The sequence below is a fragment of the Carcharhinus amblyrhynchos genome, chromosome 7 (genome assembly GCF_965287045.1).
Source record: "Carcharhinus amblyrhynchos chromosome 7, sCarAmb.v2.hapA, whole genome shotgun sequence".
Lineage (NCBI taxonomy): Eukaryota > Metazoa > Chordata > Chondrichthyes > Carcharhiniformes > Carcharhinidae > Carcharhinus > Carcharhinus amblyrhynchos.
In genome coordinates, this window is record NC_137330.1 from 95,594,668 (window position 1) to 95,615,749 (window position 21,082).

Sequence of the window (21,082 nt, forward strand, 5' to 3'; positions counted from 1 at the left end):
ACAGTGTAGCAGCTGCACTATTATCTGTAATTGCAGAATTAGAAAACAGTTCTTTAAATCCTTGCTTTGCGCAAGATTAGTGGATATTACAACTTTTTGAAATGTAGATGTTTCAATTAGAATAGGTCATTTCAAGTCATTAAATCCACAAAATAAAAATATTCTATGTTTCCAAACTGGCTCACTAATGTCCTTCAGAGAAGCAAATCTGCCATCCTTATAGGTTTGGCCTATATGTAACTAGTGAGGTGACCAGCTTTTAATTGTCCACTGAGGTGCCCTAGCAAGCCTGTGTAAAGTAACAAGTCCAATGCCACCTTGTCAGGGCAACTAGGGATGGACAATGAATGGTACCAATGCCAGTAATGCCCACATCCTGAGAATGAATCCAAAAGTACACACACACTGGTGTTTATTCTCATACATGAGTGCAAACATGAAAACACTCAACTCAGAGGTGAAGCTGTTACAGAAAGCAGGAACTCTGCAACTTGACCTTCTACAATCTCTTTTCTGTGGAACTGTATACTCCAGAGGGTTGTTGATGCTCCATCCTTTATTCTATTCGAGATGGAGATCTATAGACCAGAGATTATGGGGAACAGGTAGAATTTGAGGTAGCAAATCTTATTTAGCGGCATTGACAAGTTTTAAAGTTTATTTCTTAGTGTCACAAGTAGGCTTACATTAACAGTGCAATGAAGTTACTGTGAAAATCCCCTAGTCACCACACTCTGGCGCCTGTTAGGGTACACTGAGGGATAATTTAGCACGGTCAATGCAACTAACCAGCATGTCTTAAGTATAACCATGCAACAATGGGGAGAACACATAGACAATGACCCAAGCTGGGAATTGAACCCAGGTCCCTGGTGCTGTGAGGCAGCAGTGCTAATCACCATGCCACCATGCTGCCCTCAGTGACACAAGGAAGGCTCAGAGTCGAACGGTCTCTCCTGTTTCTTCTATGTTTTTACATTCAGTCTCAAAAGTTGAGACTTAAGGGTCAACAAATCTTTCCCAAATTTTGCACATATATCAATGACACCTATGCATTTAATTCTCAGGATGCTTCAGTCTGAGTATGTACAGTGCAAAGTATTTCTAAAGGTTCTTCGGTGTGACTCTATCAGTGCAAGTATTTTCCTCATGCTGGAACAGGATTTCTGAACTTCTTGGTTTTTACCCAGTGGCTTGACAAGCAGTTTTAGAATTAATTTGAATTTTGAAAGATTGTTCGGATTCAAGTTAAGATTTACACTATCTCCAAATGCTGAATTTTTAATTTTGGGTAATTCTGAGTGCAAAATTAAGACTTCAGAACTCAAACAATTATTGTTTATTAAAAAGATAATTTTACAGTGGCAGCAGTGCTATGTTAACAATTCATCCAGGGAGTCCAAGTTTCTGTGTCGTATGTAGTGAATGTTGTAGTCTGGAGCTATGGATAGCAATAGTAGATACTCTTTCCAATACGTCGCCGAACAAGAATCTCTCCCAATCTCCCAGCCGGCCACGATCAAGTGTTGGAAAGATTTGCAGATTGATAATCTATTTGACTGTGTCAGAACTCATTTGGCAGCATGGTGGCACAGTGGTTAGTACTGCTGTCTCACAGCACCAGGGACCCAGGTTCAATTTCCACCCTGAGTCACTGTCTGTGTGGAGTTTGCACATTCTCTCCATGTCTGTGTGGGTTTCCTCCGTGTGCTCCAGTTTCTTCCCACAGCCCAAAAGAAGCGCTGGTTAGGTGCATTGGCCATGTTAAATTCTCCCTCAGTGTACCCAAAAAGGCGCCAAAATATGGCCACACAGTAACTTCATTATAGTGTTAATGTAAATCTACCTGTGACACTAATAAATAAACTTTAAACATTCCTTGGTCATCAATTCCTATGGTAGGGCTCGAATCTGGCGCTTCTGGCTCAGAGGCAGGAATGCTACCTACTGCATCACAAGACCACTTTAGGAGCAATAATAGGAAGACAGATTTTTACTTGAATGGGTGTAAATTGAGAGAAATGGATATCAATGAGATCTTGGAGTCCTCATGCATCAATCGTTGAAAGCATGCACGCAGGTACAGCAGGCTATAAAGAAGGCAAATGGTACGTTGGCCTTCATAGCGAGAGGATGTGAGTATAGGGAAAGGGATGTTTTGTTGCAATTATATAGGGCATTGGTGAGGCCACGCCTGGAGTATTGCGTACAGTTTTGGTGCCCTTATCTGAGGAAGGATGTTCTTGCTATAGGGGGAGTACAGCAAAGGTTTACCAGGCTGATTCCTGGAATGGCAAGTCTGTCATATGAGGAGAGACTAAGTTGGTTAGGATTATATTCACTGGAGTTCAGAAGAGTGAGGGGGATCTCATAGAAACGTATAAAATTCTAACAGGGGTTAGGTCAGGGTATATTCAGAAAGAATGTTCCCAATGGTGGGGGAGTCCAGAACTATGGGTCGTAGTTTGAGGAGAACATAAGAACATAAGAAGTAGGAGCAGGAGTAGGCCATCTAGCCCTTGGAGCCTGCCCCGCCATTCAATAAGATCATGGCTGATCTGAAGTGGATCAGTTCCATTTTCCCGCTTTCTCCCCATAACCCTTAATTCCCTTGTCTATCAGAAACCTATCTACCCATGACTTAAGGCGGTAAAGGGGGTAAACCTTTTAGAACTGAGGTGAGGAGAAATTTTTTCACCCAGAGGGTGCTGAATGTGTGGATTTCACTACCACAGAATATGGTTGAGGCCTAAATGTTGTCAGATTTCAAGAAGAAATTAGACATAGCTCTTGGGGATCAAGGGATATGAGAGGAGGGGATCAAGGGATATGAGAGGAAGGGGCGAAGCAGATCAGGATACTGAACCTGATGACCAGCCACAATCAAGATGAATGGTGAGCAGGCTCGAAGGGCCCAACGGTCCACTCCTGCTTCTAAGTTTCTATGTTTACCTCCAATTTTCATTGTGTAAATGTTGAATTACTTTTGTTCACGCTATGTCAGTAGTTGAAGTTGATATTTCTAACAATTTTGGTAATTATAGGCCAGTTAGTCTTACTTCGGTGGTCAGTAAGTTAATGGAAAGGATCCTGAGGGATAGGATTTATGACCATTTGGAAAGATGCAGTTTAATCCGGGATAGTCAGCATGGTTTCGTGAGGGGTAAGTCCTGCCTCACAAATTTGATTGAATTCTTTGTCTACACACTTCGTTACCTCCTCAAAGGTAGAGCAGTCAATGTCATATACATGGATTTTAGTAAGGCGTTTGATAAGGTTCCCCATGGTAGGCTCATGAAGAAGATAAGGAGGTGTGGGATAGAAGGAAATTTGGCCGATTGGGTAAGTAACTGACTATCACATAGAAGACAGAGGGTGGTGGTGGAGGGAAAATTTTCAGACTGGAGACCAGTTACCAGTGGTGTACCATAGGGGTTAGTGCTGGGTCCTCTGCTATTTGTGATTTTTATCAATGACTTGTAAGAGGGGGCTGAAGGGTGGGTTAGTAAATTTGCTGATGAAACCAAGATTGGTGGGGTAATGGATGAGGTGGAGTGCTCTTGTAGGCTGCAAAGAGACATTGATAGGATGCAGAGCTGGGCTGAAAAGTGGCAGATGGAGTTTAACACTGATAAGAGTGAGGTGATTCATTTTGGTCGGACAAACTTGAATGCGAATTACAGGGTCATCAGCAGGGTTCCGAGGAATGTGGGGGAACAGAGTGATCTTGGGGTTCATATCCAGAGATCTCTGAAGGTTGCCACTCAAGTGGATAGAGCCGTGAGGAAGGCTTATAGGTGTTAGCGTTTATTAACAGGGGTTTGAGTTTAAGAGCCGTGGGGTTATGCTGCAACTATACTGGATGATGGTGAGACCACATTTGGAATACTGCGTTCAGTTCTGGTCACCTCAGTATAAGGAGGATGTGGAAGCACTGGAGGGAGTGCAGAGGAGATTTACCAGGATGCTGCCTGGTTTGGAGGGTAGGTCTTATGAGGAAAGGTTGAGGGAGCTGGTGCTTTTCTCTTTAGAGCTGAGGAGGACAAGAGGTGACTTAGAGGTTTATGATGAGGGGGATAGATAGAGTGGATGTGCAGAAAATATTTCCTCGGGTGGATGTAGCTGCCACTAGGGGGCATAACTATAAGGTTCATGGTGGGAGATACAGGCGAGATGTCCGAGGTAGATTCTTCACTTGGAGAGTGGTTGGGGTGTGGAATACACTGCCTGCTGTGATAGTGGAGTCGGACACTTCAGGAGCTTTCAAGTAGTTATTGGATAGGCACATGGAGCACACCAGAATTATAGGGAGTGAGATAGCTTGATCTTGGGTTTGGACATAGTTTGGCACAACCTTGAAGACTGAAGAGCCTGTACTATGCTGTACTGTTCTAGGTTCTAAGTGTTCTATGTTTAATTCAGAAGAATCCAACATCTCTGACAATTTGCAATCTTGGCATCCTATTCCACCCAAGATTAGCTTCTGACCCCGTATCCTTTCTATCAGAAATACTTTCATGTCTAATTTCTGCAATATTTACAGCTACCTGCTCTCTTAGCCTATTTATCACCAAAATTTATCATTTCCATATCCATCATCTCCAGACTCAACTACTTCAATTATAGCAACTTACTGCGGATGCTGAAATCAGAAACAAAAACAGAAAATGTTGGAAAATCTCAGCAGGCCTGACAGTATCTGTGTGGAGAGAACCAAGCTAATGCTTTGCATCTGGAGATCCTTTGTCAGAGCAACTCTGATTGAGGGTAATTCAGACTCAATGTTAATTCTGTTCTTTCTCCACAAATGCTGTCAGACCTGCTGAGATTTTACAGCATTTTCTGTTTTTCGATTATTTTGCAAGTTTTTCCCCAGCCTAGTCTTCCTTCTGCATTCTCCATGAACTTCAGTTCACCTATGATTCAGCTTCCTGCATCATATCCTGCACCAAATCCTGTTCGCTTACCTGCCTTATCCTCAGTCACCCAATGCCTCTAATTTAAACTCTAATCTAAACATTTAAATGCTTTCAGGGCTTTATCTCTCCCCACCTCCAACAACCTCCAGCCGACTTGATCTTTTGACTTGGGCCTTTTGTGTATTCAACCACAACCCATCTCCCCAATTACCTTTCACAACATCCACTGTCAAGTATGCAATCAACTGCCTAGGTTCTAGAATTCTCTCCTCAAGGATTCTGCTTTGCCTTCTGCTCCTTAGAGGCCTAACAACTTTAAAAAACACTTCTTCACCCCTCTCATTTCTATGGTTTTGTTTTGCACCTGTATCTTACAAAGAGCTTAATGAATAATTCATTCTTCATAAATGCAACTATCAGAAAGTCATCAGATTCAAATTTATCCTCACTTCAGGGAGGAAGGATGTAATTAGCAGCAAATAACTGGACATTTTATGCAGCATAAAGCCCCACCACTAGTAGCATAACTAAAGGGACTCAGTGCTCAAGTGCAACAGCATAATACTGAGAGACAGATGTCTGAGTAGAGAATCTGCATTCAAGCCCAGAAGTTGATCAGAAACCATGCTTTTACATAAAAATAACCAACATTTTCAAAGATGATTGTTCAAGCAAGTTAGTTGAGGTTTTAATCTGAACTGGGTCAAAAGGGAATAGTTACTGTTTTCCTTCCTAGGAATCTCTTCGCAGTTGGGAAGCAGCTTTCTCACAGGAGAGAAATATTAATAGTAGAAAGTATGGTTTTCTAGGTACAAAATCAAAAGGATTCACTGGAATGCTCCTTCCTGAGTTGTAACCATCTCAATTCCAATTTAGCTATTCCTACATGACAGGTAGATTACAAGTCTCTCACCCACCTGTGATTAGAGGTCCCCCACCCAAATCCACTGGGTGCATTATCACTGGTTGTCAACCCAGAATTCAGAGTTGGTGCTCCAGTTTGCATTCGGTAGGACTAACTGAGTGCAGTCCAACTCTGCACCTTCTGATTCAGAGGCTGCAGTGGAAGGGTTCTTAAACCTTGAGAATCATGGGCTCAGAGGGAACAATTGCAACAGTTGAGTGGAGGCTCTGGCGGGATGATCCTGAGATTGTTGCCGAGGGTCTATTACATGAAGGTATGATTCTAGTTCCAGACCCCCATCAGAGTCTATTGTGGACAAAAATCACTGCCCCGACACCGTCCCCCCCCACCCCAACAACTCTGTTTGTAACAAATGACTGACCAAAAGAACACATTCGATTGCTATCCCAAAATTTGAGAAATTAATCTGAAATAATCTTCTAGTTGACAAATTCACCTGATCAAATAATTCTGTTCCATCAGCTCCTGCACCTCTCATAAGCTCTTCCTCTCCTCCAGGATGATATTCCAAATACGGTGTCACATTGTAAACCATGCCTACAAAGGCAAACGTGGTGAATTGTTAAGAGTTAGGCATATGTGGCATACACTATTCTGTTATTTAATGCCCTCTGCAAAGCAATATTTACAAGCAAGTTATTATGAAGTGATGCTAGTCAACAATAGGTCAAAGAAAGCAGATTCGATGAAACATACTCGTGTGCCAAATATTTGTCAAAGCTGACCAACGAAGTGAATGCATACTGGTCAAACAACCCTTTAAAGGAAGCTTTCAACATCACAGTTTCTCCCAAGAAAAGGGAACAAAACATATCAAGCTGCTGTTTGGAGAATTCGTAGGTATCAGAAATGCAGTCTGAAATCACCACTGCTTATTTAGTTTACTGCCTGGCAAATCCTCAGCAGAATGGGGTGAAGCACAGAATAAATTTCCGGTTTCATAGAATTTTCTACAGTCAGAGAAATGAAACATAGGAATCAGGAAGTAGGCAAATTCAGTCCTTCATGCCTGCTCGGCCATTCAATCAGGTCATGGCTGACCTTTCCCTGGTCTCAAATCCACCTTCCCATATCCCTTTAACCCTTATTTTCATAGATGTTCACAGGATTCCTACAGTACAGAAGGTGGCCATTTGGCCCGTCAAATCCGTACCGACCACAATCCCACCCAGGTCCTATTCCTGTAACTGCACACAGTTACCCTGCTAATCCCCCTGACACTAGAGTCAATTTAGGACATCCAATCAACCTAACCTGCCAATCTTTGGACTGTGGGAGGCAGCCGGAGCACCTGGCGGAAACCCATGCAGACACAAGGAGAAAGTGCAAACTCCACACAGACAGACAGTGACCCTGGGTCACTAGCGCTGTGACGCAGCAGCGCTAACCACTGTGCCGCCCTTTATTGGGAATATAACTACCTCCTTCTTGAAACCAATGATTCAGACTCCACCGGCTATGGGGCAGTGAATTCCGCAAATTCACCACCCTCTGTGAGAAGTAGTTCCTCCTCATCTCAGTTTTAAATCTACTGCCTCTCAACATATACCTCTTGTTTTAGATTACCCCACAAGAGGAAACATTTGATCTACATTTACTCTACCAATCCCTTTTAAAATTTTATTTACCTCCTCTGCAGCTTCTAAACTCCAGAGAATTGGATGGCCAATAAAAATATAGTAAAAAGTCTGACAATACCAGGTTTTAGTCCAACCTATTTATTTGATAATATACTCACTAGCTTTCGGGGTTACCCCCTTCGTCAGGTGAATGGAGAGTTCTGGCCTCTGAGGCCAGAACTCTCCATTCACCTGACGAAGGGGGTAACCCCGAAAGCTAGTGAGTATATTATCAAATAAATAGGTTGGACTAAAACCTGGTGTTGTCAGACTTTTTACTGTGTTTACGCCAGTCCAACGCCGGCATACCCACATCAATAAAAATATAGCAGGGGCAATTCTCCAGTCTCTCTCGCGCAGCTGCAAATCCGGTTACGACCAGAGACTTTCATGACAAGGCAATAATACAATTTGCACTGGGGATAAGCTAATTTTGAGATATATCTCTTCCCCTGCCCCCACCTCACCAGTAAGGTAATCTGGTTGCCAGGTTAGCATATTTAAAACTTCATTTACATATTCAGATTCTACTTTAAGCCAAATTCACCAGGCCCCTGCAATTTTCCCACCAGCCGGAGTAACATGAACTTGGCAGGAATCACTACTGAACTCCAAAAACAGAGATGAGATGTGATGACCCAGGTTAGCACTGCCAGGGTGCCAGGGGCAGTGCTAAGTTGGCATTGGTAAGGAACAGGACATGAAAGGGGTGCCTGAAAGGGGGCAGGGCCTGAAAGTAGTAGGGCCTTAGGTGACATAGCGGGATGTCATCAGATGCCAGGAAGGATGGATTTGAAGAGTTGGGAGGAGGGAATCACTTTGATGACTGCATGCTATAGGGGTTTGGGGGGGGATGACCCAGACATTCAGCAACAGGTGTGACTGCCCGTCTGTGGTCAAGGGCTGCTTGAGTTCCTCATGTTTGCACAGGGTTGCAATGTCTACAGGGATGGGGGGGGAGCTTTGATTTTACTTTGAGACCAGGGGGCAGTCTTTAAAAAATAAAAACCCTGATCTCTGAGCAGCTGATCTTACCGATGTCTTTAGATGCCGCAAATCTCTTTCATGGTGTAAGTCACCCAGACTCCAAAAAAAAAGTCTAAGTGTGGATGGATTGCAATTAGCATCCAATTGCACCACAATTCCCACCAGAGACAGCATTTAGCATCTTTTGGGAGAAATGTGCCCTGCAAATGTTATTCTACAAATTAATCTTTAACATCTTTTACAAGCTTCATAATATGATGTCATGTGCTGGGTGTACATACAGCAAACCCAGAAGCAACAGCATAAAGACATTTTTAAATAGTTAAATATATATTAATCCACGGTAATCAAACGTCACTGGTAATCTCCTAGGTACAAATCTCGTTCTGGCCCTCTTGCAATAGTTTCTGGCCATAACAGGATTTGTGTCCACCACGAATGGGATGAAAATCTCCACCCATATTGAAAAGCTTACGGTGAGCTGGTGGAGCTTGGAGAGGAACTTGCAGGTAGTTGTTTTCCCATGCATCTGTTGTCCTTGACCTTCTAAGTGACACAGGTTGTGGATTTGGAAGATGTTTTTGAAGGAGCCTTGATGAGTTGCTGCTGTGCATCTTCTTAATAGTACCCACTGCTGCCACTGTGTCGATGATGGAGCAACTGAATATTGAAGGTGGTGGATGGGGTGCCAATCAAGTAGGCTGTTTTGTCCTGGACGATGTCAAGTTAGAGTTGTTGGAGCAGCACTTATCCAGGCAAGGAGGAGTATGCCGTTATACTCCTGTTTTGTTCCTTGTAGTCAGTGCACAGACATTGAGGAGTCAGAAGTGGAATTACTCAGCACCAAATTCTTAGCCTCTGACTTATTCTTGCAGCTACAGTTTTTATATGGCTGCTCCAGTTCAGTTTCTGGTCAATGGTAACCCCAGAAGGTTGATACTGGGGAATTCAGCGGCAGTAATGCCACTGAATGTCATGTCATGTCATGTCATGATTAGAATTTCTCTTGTTGGAGATGGTCATTGTCTGGCACTTGGGCTTACTTGCCACTTATCAGCCCAAGTCTTGCTGTTTATGGACAGAGACTGCTTCAGTATCTGAGTCACAAATGGTGCTGAATATTGTGCAATCAGTAGCAAACATCCTCATTTCTGACTTTACCACGCAGATAAGGTCATCGATGAGGCAGCTGAAGTTGGTTGGTCCTGAGGAATTCCTGCAGCAATGTCCTGGGACTGAGATGATTAACCTCGAGAAACCACACTTACCTCCCAGAGTGCTGTATCTGACTCCAAACAGTGGAGAGTTTTCCCCTGATGCACATTGACTCCAGTTTTGCTAGGTCTCCTTGATGCCACATTCAATCAATTGCAGCCTTGATATTAAGGGCAGTCAGTCTCATCTCACCTTTATGGGTTCAGCTCTTTTGTCTATATTTGGGTCAAGGATCTAATGAGGTCGGGGTTGAGTGGTCCTGACATAACCAATAACCTGCTGACTGGGTTTGGGTTAACAAGTGTTGCTTCATAGCTCTGTCGATAATCCTTTCCATCACTTTGCTGTTGATCAAGAGTAGACTGATGGGATAGTCAGATTTTTGTGGACAGGACATAACTGGGCAATTCTGCAGCTATTTTGGAACGGCTTGACTGGAGCACAAGTCTTCAGTATGCTTGCTGGAATGATGTCAGAGTCCAGAGCGTTTGCAATATCCAGTGCCTTCAGTGGTTTCTTGATATCACATGGAGTGAACTGAATTGGCTGAAAACTGGCATCTGTGATGCTCGTGACCTGAGGAGGAAGCCGAGATGAATTATCCATCCAGTACTTCTGACTGAAGATGGTTGCAAATGCTTCAGCCTTGCCTTTTGCATGAATGTGCTGGATTCCCCCATCATTGAGGATGGTGATATTTGTGGAGGCTGTTCCTCCTGCTAGACGTTTAGTTGTCCACCCCTATTCATGACTGATGCAGCAGGGCTGCACAGTTTAGATCCGATCCATTGGTTGTGGGATCAATTAGCTCAGTCTTTTGCATGCTCCCCTGCTGTTTGGCACGCAAGTAATCCTGCATTGCGGTTCACCTGGTGAACACTTCATTTTTCATGTATGCCTGGTGCTGCTCCTGGCATGCCCTCCTGTACTCTCCATTGAAACAGGATTGATCCCCTAGTGGGGATATGTTGAGCTGAGGTTACAGATTGCGGTTGAATACAATTCTGCTGCTACTGATGGTGCAGACTGCCTCATGTGCTGTTCAAATAGCCCCACTCTCCTGCTCTTTCCCCAGAGCACTGTTCATTTTTCCTTTTCAATTATGCATTCATTTACTAATGAATTTGCTTCCATTGTCCTTTCTCTGGGTAGAATCTTATATCCTCTCTGTGGCAGGCAGTACGACAGACGAACCTGTGTGGGATTGCTTGTGGGCACCCAGCAGTGTCAATGTCAGTGTCCGATCAAAGTACCTGCTGAGAGCCAAGCCTCTTCAAGAGACCAGATCAGAGCCATCCCTGTGCTTGCTGTCGACTCCTACCCTCTCCCCTGCTGTACATTCATAGTCTTGCACATAAATATATGTGTTCAACAGGATAATTGTTAAATAAATATTTAAAGTAACAGTTTAATATTAGAAGCTAAACGGAATTATACTTCATGGAATATATCTCCTGAAGTTAACAATGCTTCACTTAATTTGCATTTATAGAGCAAATTAAATGGAATAAAATATCCCGAGGGGCTTCACAGGAGTGTATTCAGACAGAACATGACAGTCAATTATCAGGGCTACTTGTCATCCACTATTTAAAAAATGACTTCAGCTTTCACAAATATGTATTTACCACATAAAGGCAGAGAGAAAGCTAAAGCAATTCTGAATGTGAGGGGCAGGCATTGCTTGGAATCAATGAGAATGCTCCAATCTGCAGAGGATTATCAACAGTGATCAACCAACCATGACTGAAAAAGATCACAGCAATATGTTGCTTTTGGCACACTGCATTTTTCAACTCGAGACAAAAAAGCAAACTAGCAACTGGAACAAAATGATCCAAAGTACCAGCTTGTGCATCGACTTGTTTTCACTCCAATACTATACCTTGTGTTTTCTCCCCTATTAACAGCTTCTAAGAAACAAATCTACAATGAGGAAATCATGCTGCCGCTCCCAAGATGTCATTTGACAAACATGTCAGATCTTGCTTACATCTACTTTCTATTTCATTTCAAAACTTATTTTGCCTTTGCAAACATTTTTCTTACAAATACAAATCTTTTGAAGCATTTATTTTGTCCACTTTTTCCAAAGGCTTTGCTGTTCAACTGAAAAATTAAGACAGTTTACTAAACGTCCCAGTCAAGCCCAGTGAAAATTGGAACTGTTCTAATAGCTTGATGTTTGAAAGTGAAATTACGTTATTTGCTGCTGAGGAATATTGCTGTATGCCTCTGGTCTGTAATTCAATAAGTTGAAGGGCATGTTGAAATTTTTCTGTCATCACCTTGTAAATATTTGTGAAATTTAAGATTCTGACAAATTATAATGCGGTCTGCAAATGTCTCCTTGTGTTCACAGTATAGATCACAGATACATGTTATTAACAAAATGCCTCAGTATAGTCCACTCCAGAGAAACCTACACCGGCCATTTATATATCAGACAAGGTGGTGTGTTACTAAGGTTGCCAACTCTGGTTGGACAAATTCTGAGATATGTCAGCGGAAGTGATGTCAGGGAAAGCCGACAGCAAGCTCTGAGCAGATTTTAGGTTTAGGAGTTGGCTTGAAAACATAAATAGAGATACACGAATAAAAATCCTGCACTCTCTCTCTTACTGCCATCAATGTGCAATGACTGGGGGAGGAGGAGCAGGAGAGATAGTGGAAATATCAGCAACAAAACAACTTTCAATCTCAGCCGAACTGCTACTTGTCCTCTGTCACAGCTGTACCTAGTCACTGCTTTCACCCTATACCCCATCTTTGCTTGACAAGTCACATCTCCATTCCCTCCCCCAAACTCCCACCTGGTCACACTGTCCTCTGGGAGCTGCAGTCCACTCTCCACCTAATTTCCCACTCTCCGCCATGCAAAGATAGAGAGATTCTACGTTTATGAGTTGGCTTAATAACAGAGATACATGAATAAAAATCCTGCCCCACCTCTCTTACTGATATTGATGTGCAATGATTGAGGGGAGGGGGGAGAGACTACATTAATGAGCCATTGCTGCAGGGTCATCCTTCCTGGTTTGGGAAGATAATGATGCTCGTTGACCAAAATGGCCTAATTAATTCAATGGCATCAATGAAATAGAATAGAATCATAGTATCCCTACAGTGCCAAAAAAGGCCATTTGGCCCATCAAGTCTGCACCAACTTTCCCAAAGAGCATCCCACCTATGCCCACCCCTCAACCCCATCCTCCTAATCCTATGGCATGGCCAATCCATATATCTTTGGATACTACAGGGCAATTTCACATGGCCAATGCATCTCACCTGCACATCGAATCCTACAGTGCAGAAGGAGGCCATTGAGTCTGCACCAACCATAATCCAGGACCTATCCCCACAACTCCATGCATTTACCCGAGCTAGCACCCTTGACACTAAGGGGCAATTTAGCCTGGCCAATCTACCTAACTCGCACATCTTTGAACAATAGCAGGAAACCGAAGTAGCCAGAGGAAACCCACACAGATATGAGGAGAATGTGCAAACTCCACACAGCCAGCCACCTGAGGCTGGAATCAAACCAGTGTCCATGGTAGTATGAGGCAGCAGTGCTAACCACTGCGCTATCTTGCCACCCATAACATTGTTTTAAGGTTTTCCAGAAGGCTTTCTTTCGCCACTAGGAGATTGATGACAATTTCAGGAGACGCTTTGGCATTCCAGGAAAGTTGAAAACCCGTTGTGTTGCAATTCACACAGGAAATCAGAGTTACTGTGGCAACAAGCATGCCAGACCTATAAATAGTAATTGGTATCACATGGATGAGTAGAAATATCTCCCACTCCTATTATTGATGTAAGTTGGAAGGATTTACCATTGGTGTGTGTTGCAAAAATTTGCAGGCTAATACCTGACCTATTTTGGCCGTATTATGAACACACATCTCTTGGCCATCAAGTTCTGGGTTGGGTTCAAACTCAGAGATTTTGGTTCAGAGGCAGGTATACCATCCACAGGCCTCCATTTCATACATCCCTGAATTGCATTGTCAAATCTTTCAAACTTGCACTGTCAAATCAATATTTTTCCACTGAGTTCAACAAAGTTAAAAGGAACAAATTCATTTTTTGAGGTCTTACACACATTCAATCAAGTGATATATTGTTGGAGAAAAATGGTGGATCAAATGGCACAGAAATTACACTTAAAATTTTGATGGCAGCAAGTGGTCATAAAGGATTAGTGATAAAATGCTCAGAAGGAACATTAGGTGCGTCAGAGAATTGAGTACTGGTGAAAGCAAGTTAATGAAGCTCACATAGCAAAGAGGAAGCTGGGGTTATTACAACTGAATGAATGCTGAATGAAAATACTGGGAAAAGGTAAAAACAAATATATAAATCAGGGTGGAAGTCTTGGGGAAGGTTTTTATTGCGTGGAGTTCACATTGGGATGACACTGTTAGTGGCGATGCTACTGGACTAGTACTCCAGAGAGCACAAATTCAAACTCCCCAACATAACATTCTAAGATTTTGAACAGTGTTTTAAAAATTTACAAACAAAAAGCAATGGCTGGTATAATGCACATAATTGGGTAATGTTAAAATTTTAAATAATTTTGATTACAATATTAATACCTGCCAGAGAAGGACAGTTCAAAAATCATATTACATCATATAAACTAAAGCATTAATAAAAACTTTGGAAATAAACAGCTAGATAGGCAGTTCCTGAATGGGAACAGACAGGTTCATAGCAGCATGATGGCACAGTAGTTAGCGCTGCTTGCTGCCTCACAGCGCCAGGGAGCGGGTTCGATTCCCAGTTTGGATCACCGTCTGCGTGGAGTTTGCATAATCTCCCTGTGTTTGCGTGGGTTTCCTTGCACACTCCAAAGATATGTGGCTTAGGTTGATTGGCCATGATAAATTGACCCCAGTGTCAGACCCTAAGTTTTAAAAACATATCAGAGCTAAACCTAAAAAGTAAAGAGCAACAATTAAAAAACAGACTAGATTGAATGGAAGGTAAAACATACTACGGTTTGAAACGAAACCTATAAACAATGGTAGTGAAAAACAAATTTGAAATTGAAGGGGAAGGTGAAGGAATCAGAAATTTTGGGAATTGGAAATAAAAAGAGTACAGATTTGGTAAAACCAGATGTGCTTGGAATGGCACTAAAAAGTACACATTTGAAATGGCGGTAAATTAATCACACAAATATAGAATCCAGACTGAAATGCAAAAGCAGGAACAAAATGTTAATACATCTATCCTTAAAAATATAAAGCTTAAAAGGTTGTGCAAACACTAGAAGTCAGATTAAATAAAACACAACAGAAGTTGTTTCATGGAGGTGACCGCACCCAAGGTTGAGGAAGGTAGATGAGTGACAGTCACAAGCAGTGACTGTCCCCCTAAGGGGTGGATCTCAAATAGATACATTATCTTGGATGCTGTTGGGGAGGACAGTGTATCAGAGGACAATGACAACAGTGGCCAGGAGAGTGGCACCACTGCTGGCTCTGCTATGATCAAAGTGCAGGCATGCAATGGTAGACAGGGATTCAATAGTAAGGGGCAAGTCAGGTGCTTCTGTGACCGCAATCAAGACTCCAGGATGGTCTGTTGCCTCCCTGGTAACAGGGCCAAGGATGTCTCTAAGTGGTCACAGGACATTCTGAAGTGGGAAGGTGAACAGACAGTAGTCGTGGTCCATATTGGAATGGATGACATAGGTAGGAGGGAAAATGCAGCCATGCAAAATGAGTTCTGAGAGTAAGGAAGTCAGCTGAAATGCAGGATCTCAGGGTTGTGTTTGAAGGAGCACTCCCTTTGCCACATGGTAGCGTGACAAGAAATACGAAGATAGCGCAGCTTAATAAGTGACTTCAAAGTTAATGCAGGAGAGAGGCTTCAGATTTTTAGACCACTGGGATCAGTTCCATGACAGATGGCACCAATACGAAAAAGATGGATTGTACCTTAACTGGAAGGGCACTAACATCCTAGCAGGGAGATCTGGTCGTGCAGTTTGGGTGGATTTAAAATTAATAAGGCGGGGTGGGGGGGGGGGGGGGGGGGGGAAAGAGATCCACAGCACAAGGCCAGAGAGTGCAGAGACTGTGGAGAACTCAGTGAATAGATCAAGTGAGGCTAAGAAAAATAAAAAACACAGGCAGAGTGTACAAAACTAGACAGGACACATGGTCTGAGTTGTGCTTGCTTTATCGCAAGGAGTATGACAGGTAAAGTGGATGAACTTTAAACTTGGATTACTACATGGCATTATGATATTGTGGCAATTACGGAGATTTGGAAGAAAGAAGGGCAGGACTGACAGCTTAGCATTCTAGGATTTAGATGCTTCAGGTGAGATAGAGGGGGTGACAAAAGAAGTCGTGTGTTTCTTTACTGATTAGGGAGAATGACACAGCTACATAGAGGCAGGACACCTTGGTGGGATCATGCAGTGAGGCGGTACGGGTAGAACTCAAGAACAGGAGTGGTGCAATCATGCTGCTAGGGTTGTACTACACATCTCTCAACAGCCAGTGTGAAGTGGAGGAAATGATATGTCAGCCGATTATGGGAAGATGTAAAAACAACAGGGCTATTGTGATGGGCGATTTTATCTTCCCATTCTAGACCGAGATTCCTTTAATGCAGGGGTTTGGATGGGACAGAATTTCTTAAGTGTGTCCAAAAGTGCTTCTTGATGCAAATATGTAGATAGCTCCTTCCTGAATTGGACTATCTTAGACCTGGTTCTGGGAAACGAGCCTGGATAGGTGAATGATATCTTAGTGGGGGAGACCATTTTAGGAAGTGATCACAATAGGTTTCAATATACTTGAAGAAAAGGATAGAGGTAATCCCAGAGTAAAAGGACTAAACCAGGGGGATGGCTAACTATGACAGTATTAGGCAGGAGCTAGGGAATGTAGACTGGCTATTTGAGGGTAAATATATATCCAATACAAGGGAGCCTTTTAAAACTCAGTTGTTAACAATTCAGGACAAGTATGTCCCTGTAAAAATGAAGGCTAAAGATGGCAAGATTTGGGAACACTGGATGACAAGAGAGATTGAGAGCTTAGTGAAATAGGAGGAGGCATACATAAATTTCAGGAAATTGAAAACAGGTAAGGCCCTTGGGGAAACAAAGATAGCAAGAAAGAGCTAAAACAGGAACTTAGGAGGGCTAAAAGGGGCCATGAAATGTCCTTGGTAGGCAGGATTAAGGAGAATCCCAAGTCTTTTAATGCATATATAAAAAGGAGGAAAAGGCTAGCTAAGGAAAGGGTAGGTCCACTCAAGGACAGTGGAAGGAATTTCTGTGTGGAGCCAGATGAGGTCCTTAACGAGTACTTTGCATTTGTATTACAAAGGAGAAGGATATGGTGGATGGTGAATGCAGAAAGGAGGATGTTGACATTTTAGGACATGTTGAGATAAAAAGGGGGGTGGTATTGGAAGTTTAGAAAAACATTAAAGTGGATAAGTCCCCAGGACCAGATGGGGTCTATCCCAGAGTACTGAGAGAGATGAGAGAAGAAATCACTGAGGCCTTGGCCAAAGTCTTTGAATCTTCTTTAGCCACGGGAGAGGTACCAGAGGATTGGACAGTAGCTAACATTATTCCTCTGTTTAAGAAGGGCAAAAGAGACAATCTGGGAAATTACAGACCTGTGAGCCTTACATCACTGGTGGGGAAACCATTGGAGAAGGTTCTTAGGGATGGGGTGTACTCACATCTGGACGAGAACAAGCTCATTAGCAATAGGCAACATGGTTTTGTGAAGGGGAGGCTATGTCTTATAAACTTGATTGAGTTTTTTGAGGAAGTGACAAGAAACATGATTTGGAGGAAAATATAGGTAAATTTGCAAATGATATAAAAATTGGGGGAGTAGCTGATAGTGAGGAGTGTTAGAGGATACAAATCAGTTGGAGACCTGGGCCGAAAGATGGCAGATGAAATTTAACCCGAATAAATTTGAGGTAATGAGATTTGAAAGGTCTGCTGCAGAAGGAAAATATACAATTAATGGTACAGCCCTTAGAAATATTAGCATACAGAGGGATCTAGGCGTGCAGATCCACAGTTCCCTGAAGGTGGCAACTCAGGTGGACAAGGTGATTAAGAAAGCAAGTGACATGCTGGCCTTCATCTATCAAGGCGTGTGTATAGGAATTGGAATATCATGTTGCAGCTGGAGAAGACTTTGGTTAGGCCACATTTGGAGTATTGTGTACAGTTCTCGTCACCACACTACTATGTTGATGCATCGGAAAGGATGCAGAAGAAATTTACCACGATGTTGCCTGGTTTGGAGGACACAGACCGAGAAGAATAGTTGAACAAACTTGGATTGTTTTCTTTGGAGCATCAGAGGAGAGGGGGAAGCTGATTATGACAGAGTGGATAGTCAAAATCTTTTTCCCAGGGTCAAAGGGTCAATTTCTCAAGGACGTAGGTTAAATATGAGGGGGAAAGTTTCAAGGAGATGTAAGGGGCAAGCTTTTCACACAGAGAGTGGTGAATGCTTGGAATGAGCTGCCAGAGGAAGTGGTGGAAGCAGATTCTAAAACAATATTCAAGAGACATCTAGACAGATACATGAATAGGCAGGGAATAGAAGGATATGGACCATGTAGAGGCAAGAAAATATTAAATTAGAAAGTCATCTGTGTCAGCACAGATTTGTTGGGCCAAAGGGCCTGTTCCTGTCCTGCATCGTTCTTTGTTCACTGTCCTAACTACAACCTCAAATCGCCAAAACTTGCCATGAGGCTGATAATTAGATAATATCCTTAATTACATCAACGGTGGGGAAATTATTGGAGAAAATTCTTAGGGACAGGATGTATTCACGTCTGGAAGAGAATAGACTTACTAGCGATAGGCAGTATGGTTTTGAGAAGGGGAGGTTGTGTCTCAAGTTCTTTGAGGAAATGCCAAGAAAAATTGACAAGGGGGGGGGGGAGATAATAATAGACTCGTTGGTAGAACGAAAGTTGTGGTCAAACTCTTAGAATTCATGATCTAGAATAAAAAATGGAGTTATTTAACAACTCATGGGTTAGTTAAAATTTTTTTGATGGCATTGGGATTAACAAAACTCTGTTCATATTTAGGTCCCTGCGGAGGAAAGTTAGGAGCTAATATAAAAATAGAAAGTGCTGAAAAAACTCAGCAGATCTGGCAGAATCTGTGGACAGAGAAAGAGTTAGAGTTACTTCTCCACAGATTCTGCCAGACGCGCTGAGTTGTTCAAACACTTTCTTATTTCATATTTCCAGCATCCACAGCAGTTTGCTTTTATTTTAGAAGTCAGGAGTCATCCAGGTTGGAATGAGGCTAAAGTCAGCTATAGGCAAGGTCACCTTTTCTAAAGTAAATTAGTGAAAATACTTTTGAAATATATTCTGTGATAGGTTCAGCATGTGATGTTAGCTAAAACCAGCTGTTCATTATCTTTTCTACATTGCAACAGTTTACTGGGATATTAAGAGGACTGGATATACTTTTAGGACTTGGCAAACTAGGACTCATACGAGTTGTCTGAAATAATTTAATGGGAAAAGGACAAAGAAACTCAGCTACATTGTAATGTGTTTCCTCCCTCACGGTCAAAACAGGAAGTTTACAAGTGAGGTCTAATGGGCATTCATCATTTAGTTATCCAAGCAACGTCAAAATTTAGGCATTCTGTCTTGAACATTTATTTTAGTTCATTTACAAAATTATTTAAACAAATTTTTAAAAAATTAATTAATTGACCCATAAAAAGTTTGCACTAAATATTTGTTATCAAATGTAGGGCTGAAACTATTCCAGAGATACTATACAGGAATTTAACCCTGTTTAATATATATGTGGGTTTTTCAGACAGTTTGACAAACTCATAGCCACAGTTACGAATACAAACCCCACCACTTAAAATAGTGAATGCTTGACCGTTTCTAGACCTATTTTATGCCAGGACAATCTTGGGCCCACCAAGAGATCCACTTCATGATGGATCATGACTAAGTTGGACTGACCTCAAATTAAAATTGAAAATTTCTCCTCAAATGAACAAAGAACAAAGAAAATTACAGCACAGGAACAGGCCCTTCAGCCCTCCAAGCCTGCACCGACAATGCTGCCCAACTTAACTAAAACCCCCTACCTTTCCGGGGACCATATCCCTCTATTCCCATCTCATTCACGCACTTGTCAAGGCACCCCTTAAAAGTCACTACCATATTCGCTTCCACTACCTCCCCTGGTAACGGGTTCCACTACTCTGTGTAAAAAATCTGCCTCGTACAACTCTTTTAAAACTTGCCCCTCGCACCTTAAACCTATGCCTCCTAGTAATTGACTCTTCCACCCTTGAAAAAAGCTTCTGACTATCCACGCCTCTCAATCTTGTAGACTTCCATCAGGTCTCCCCTCAACCTCCGTCGCTCCAGTAAGAACAAACCAAGTTTCTCCAACCTCTCCTCATAGCTAATGACCCCCATACCAGACAACACCCTAGTAAATCTTTTCTGTACCCTCGCCAAAGCCTCCACATCCTTCTGGTAGTGTGGCAACCAGAATTGAACACTATATTCCAAATGCGGCCTCACTAAGGTTCTATAAAACATCAATGTGGCTTGCCAATTTTTAAATTCAATACCCCGGCCATTGGAGGCAAACATGCCGTATGCCTTCTTGACTACCTTCTCCACATGCATTGCCACTTTCAATGACCTGTGTACCTGTACACCCAGATCCCTTTGCCTATCAATACTCCTAAGGGTTCTGCCATTTACTGTATACTTCCTATCGGTATTAGACCTTCCAAAATGCATGACCTCACATTTGTCCAGATTAAACTCCATCTGCCATTTCTCCGCTCACGTCTCCAACTGATCTATATCCCGCTGTATCCTCTGATGGTCCTCATCGCTATCTGCAAATCCACCAACCTTTGTGTCATCTGCAAATTTACTAATCAATCCAGTTACATTTTCCTCCAAATCATTTATATATATTACAAACAGCAAAGGTTCCAGCACTGATCCCTGAGAAACGCCACTTGTCACAGCTCTCCATTCAGAAACGCACACTTCCACTGCTACCCTCTGTCTTCTCTGACTGAGCCAGTTTTGTATCCACTTTGCCAGCTCACCTCTGGTCCTATGCAACTTCACCTTCTGCACCAGTCAAAGGCCTTACTGAAGTCCATGTCGACAACATCCACTGTCCTACCCTCAATCATTTTCGTCACTTCCTTGAAAAAGTTGATCAAGTTCGTGAGACACGATCTTCCCTTCACAAAACCTGTTGCCTCTCACTAATACGTCTACTTATTTCCAAGTGGGAATAAATCCTGTCTCGAAGAATCCTCTCCAATAAATTCCCTACCACTGATGTGAGGCTCATTGGCATGTGATTACCTGGATTATTC

At 42.5% G+C, this 21,082-nt stretch overlaps 1 protein-coding gene across 3 annotated transcripts in view; it reads right to left on the bottom strand.

Moving 5' to 3' along the window:
• Positions 1-21,082, bottom strand: part of cyb5r4 (cytochrome b5 reductase 4) — a 92,913-nt gene that overhangs the window by 57,927 nt on the left and 13,904 nt on the right. For all 3 annotated transcript variants that reach the window (XM_080192816.1, XM_080192817.1, XM_080192818.1), the window contains one exon: positions 6,281-6,381. In XM_080192816.1, the coding sequence (XP_080048942.1) occupies positions 6,281-6,381 (101 nt within the window). The remainder of the gene's footprint in view (positions 1-6,280; positions 6,382-21,082) is intronic.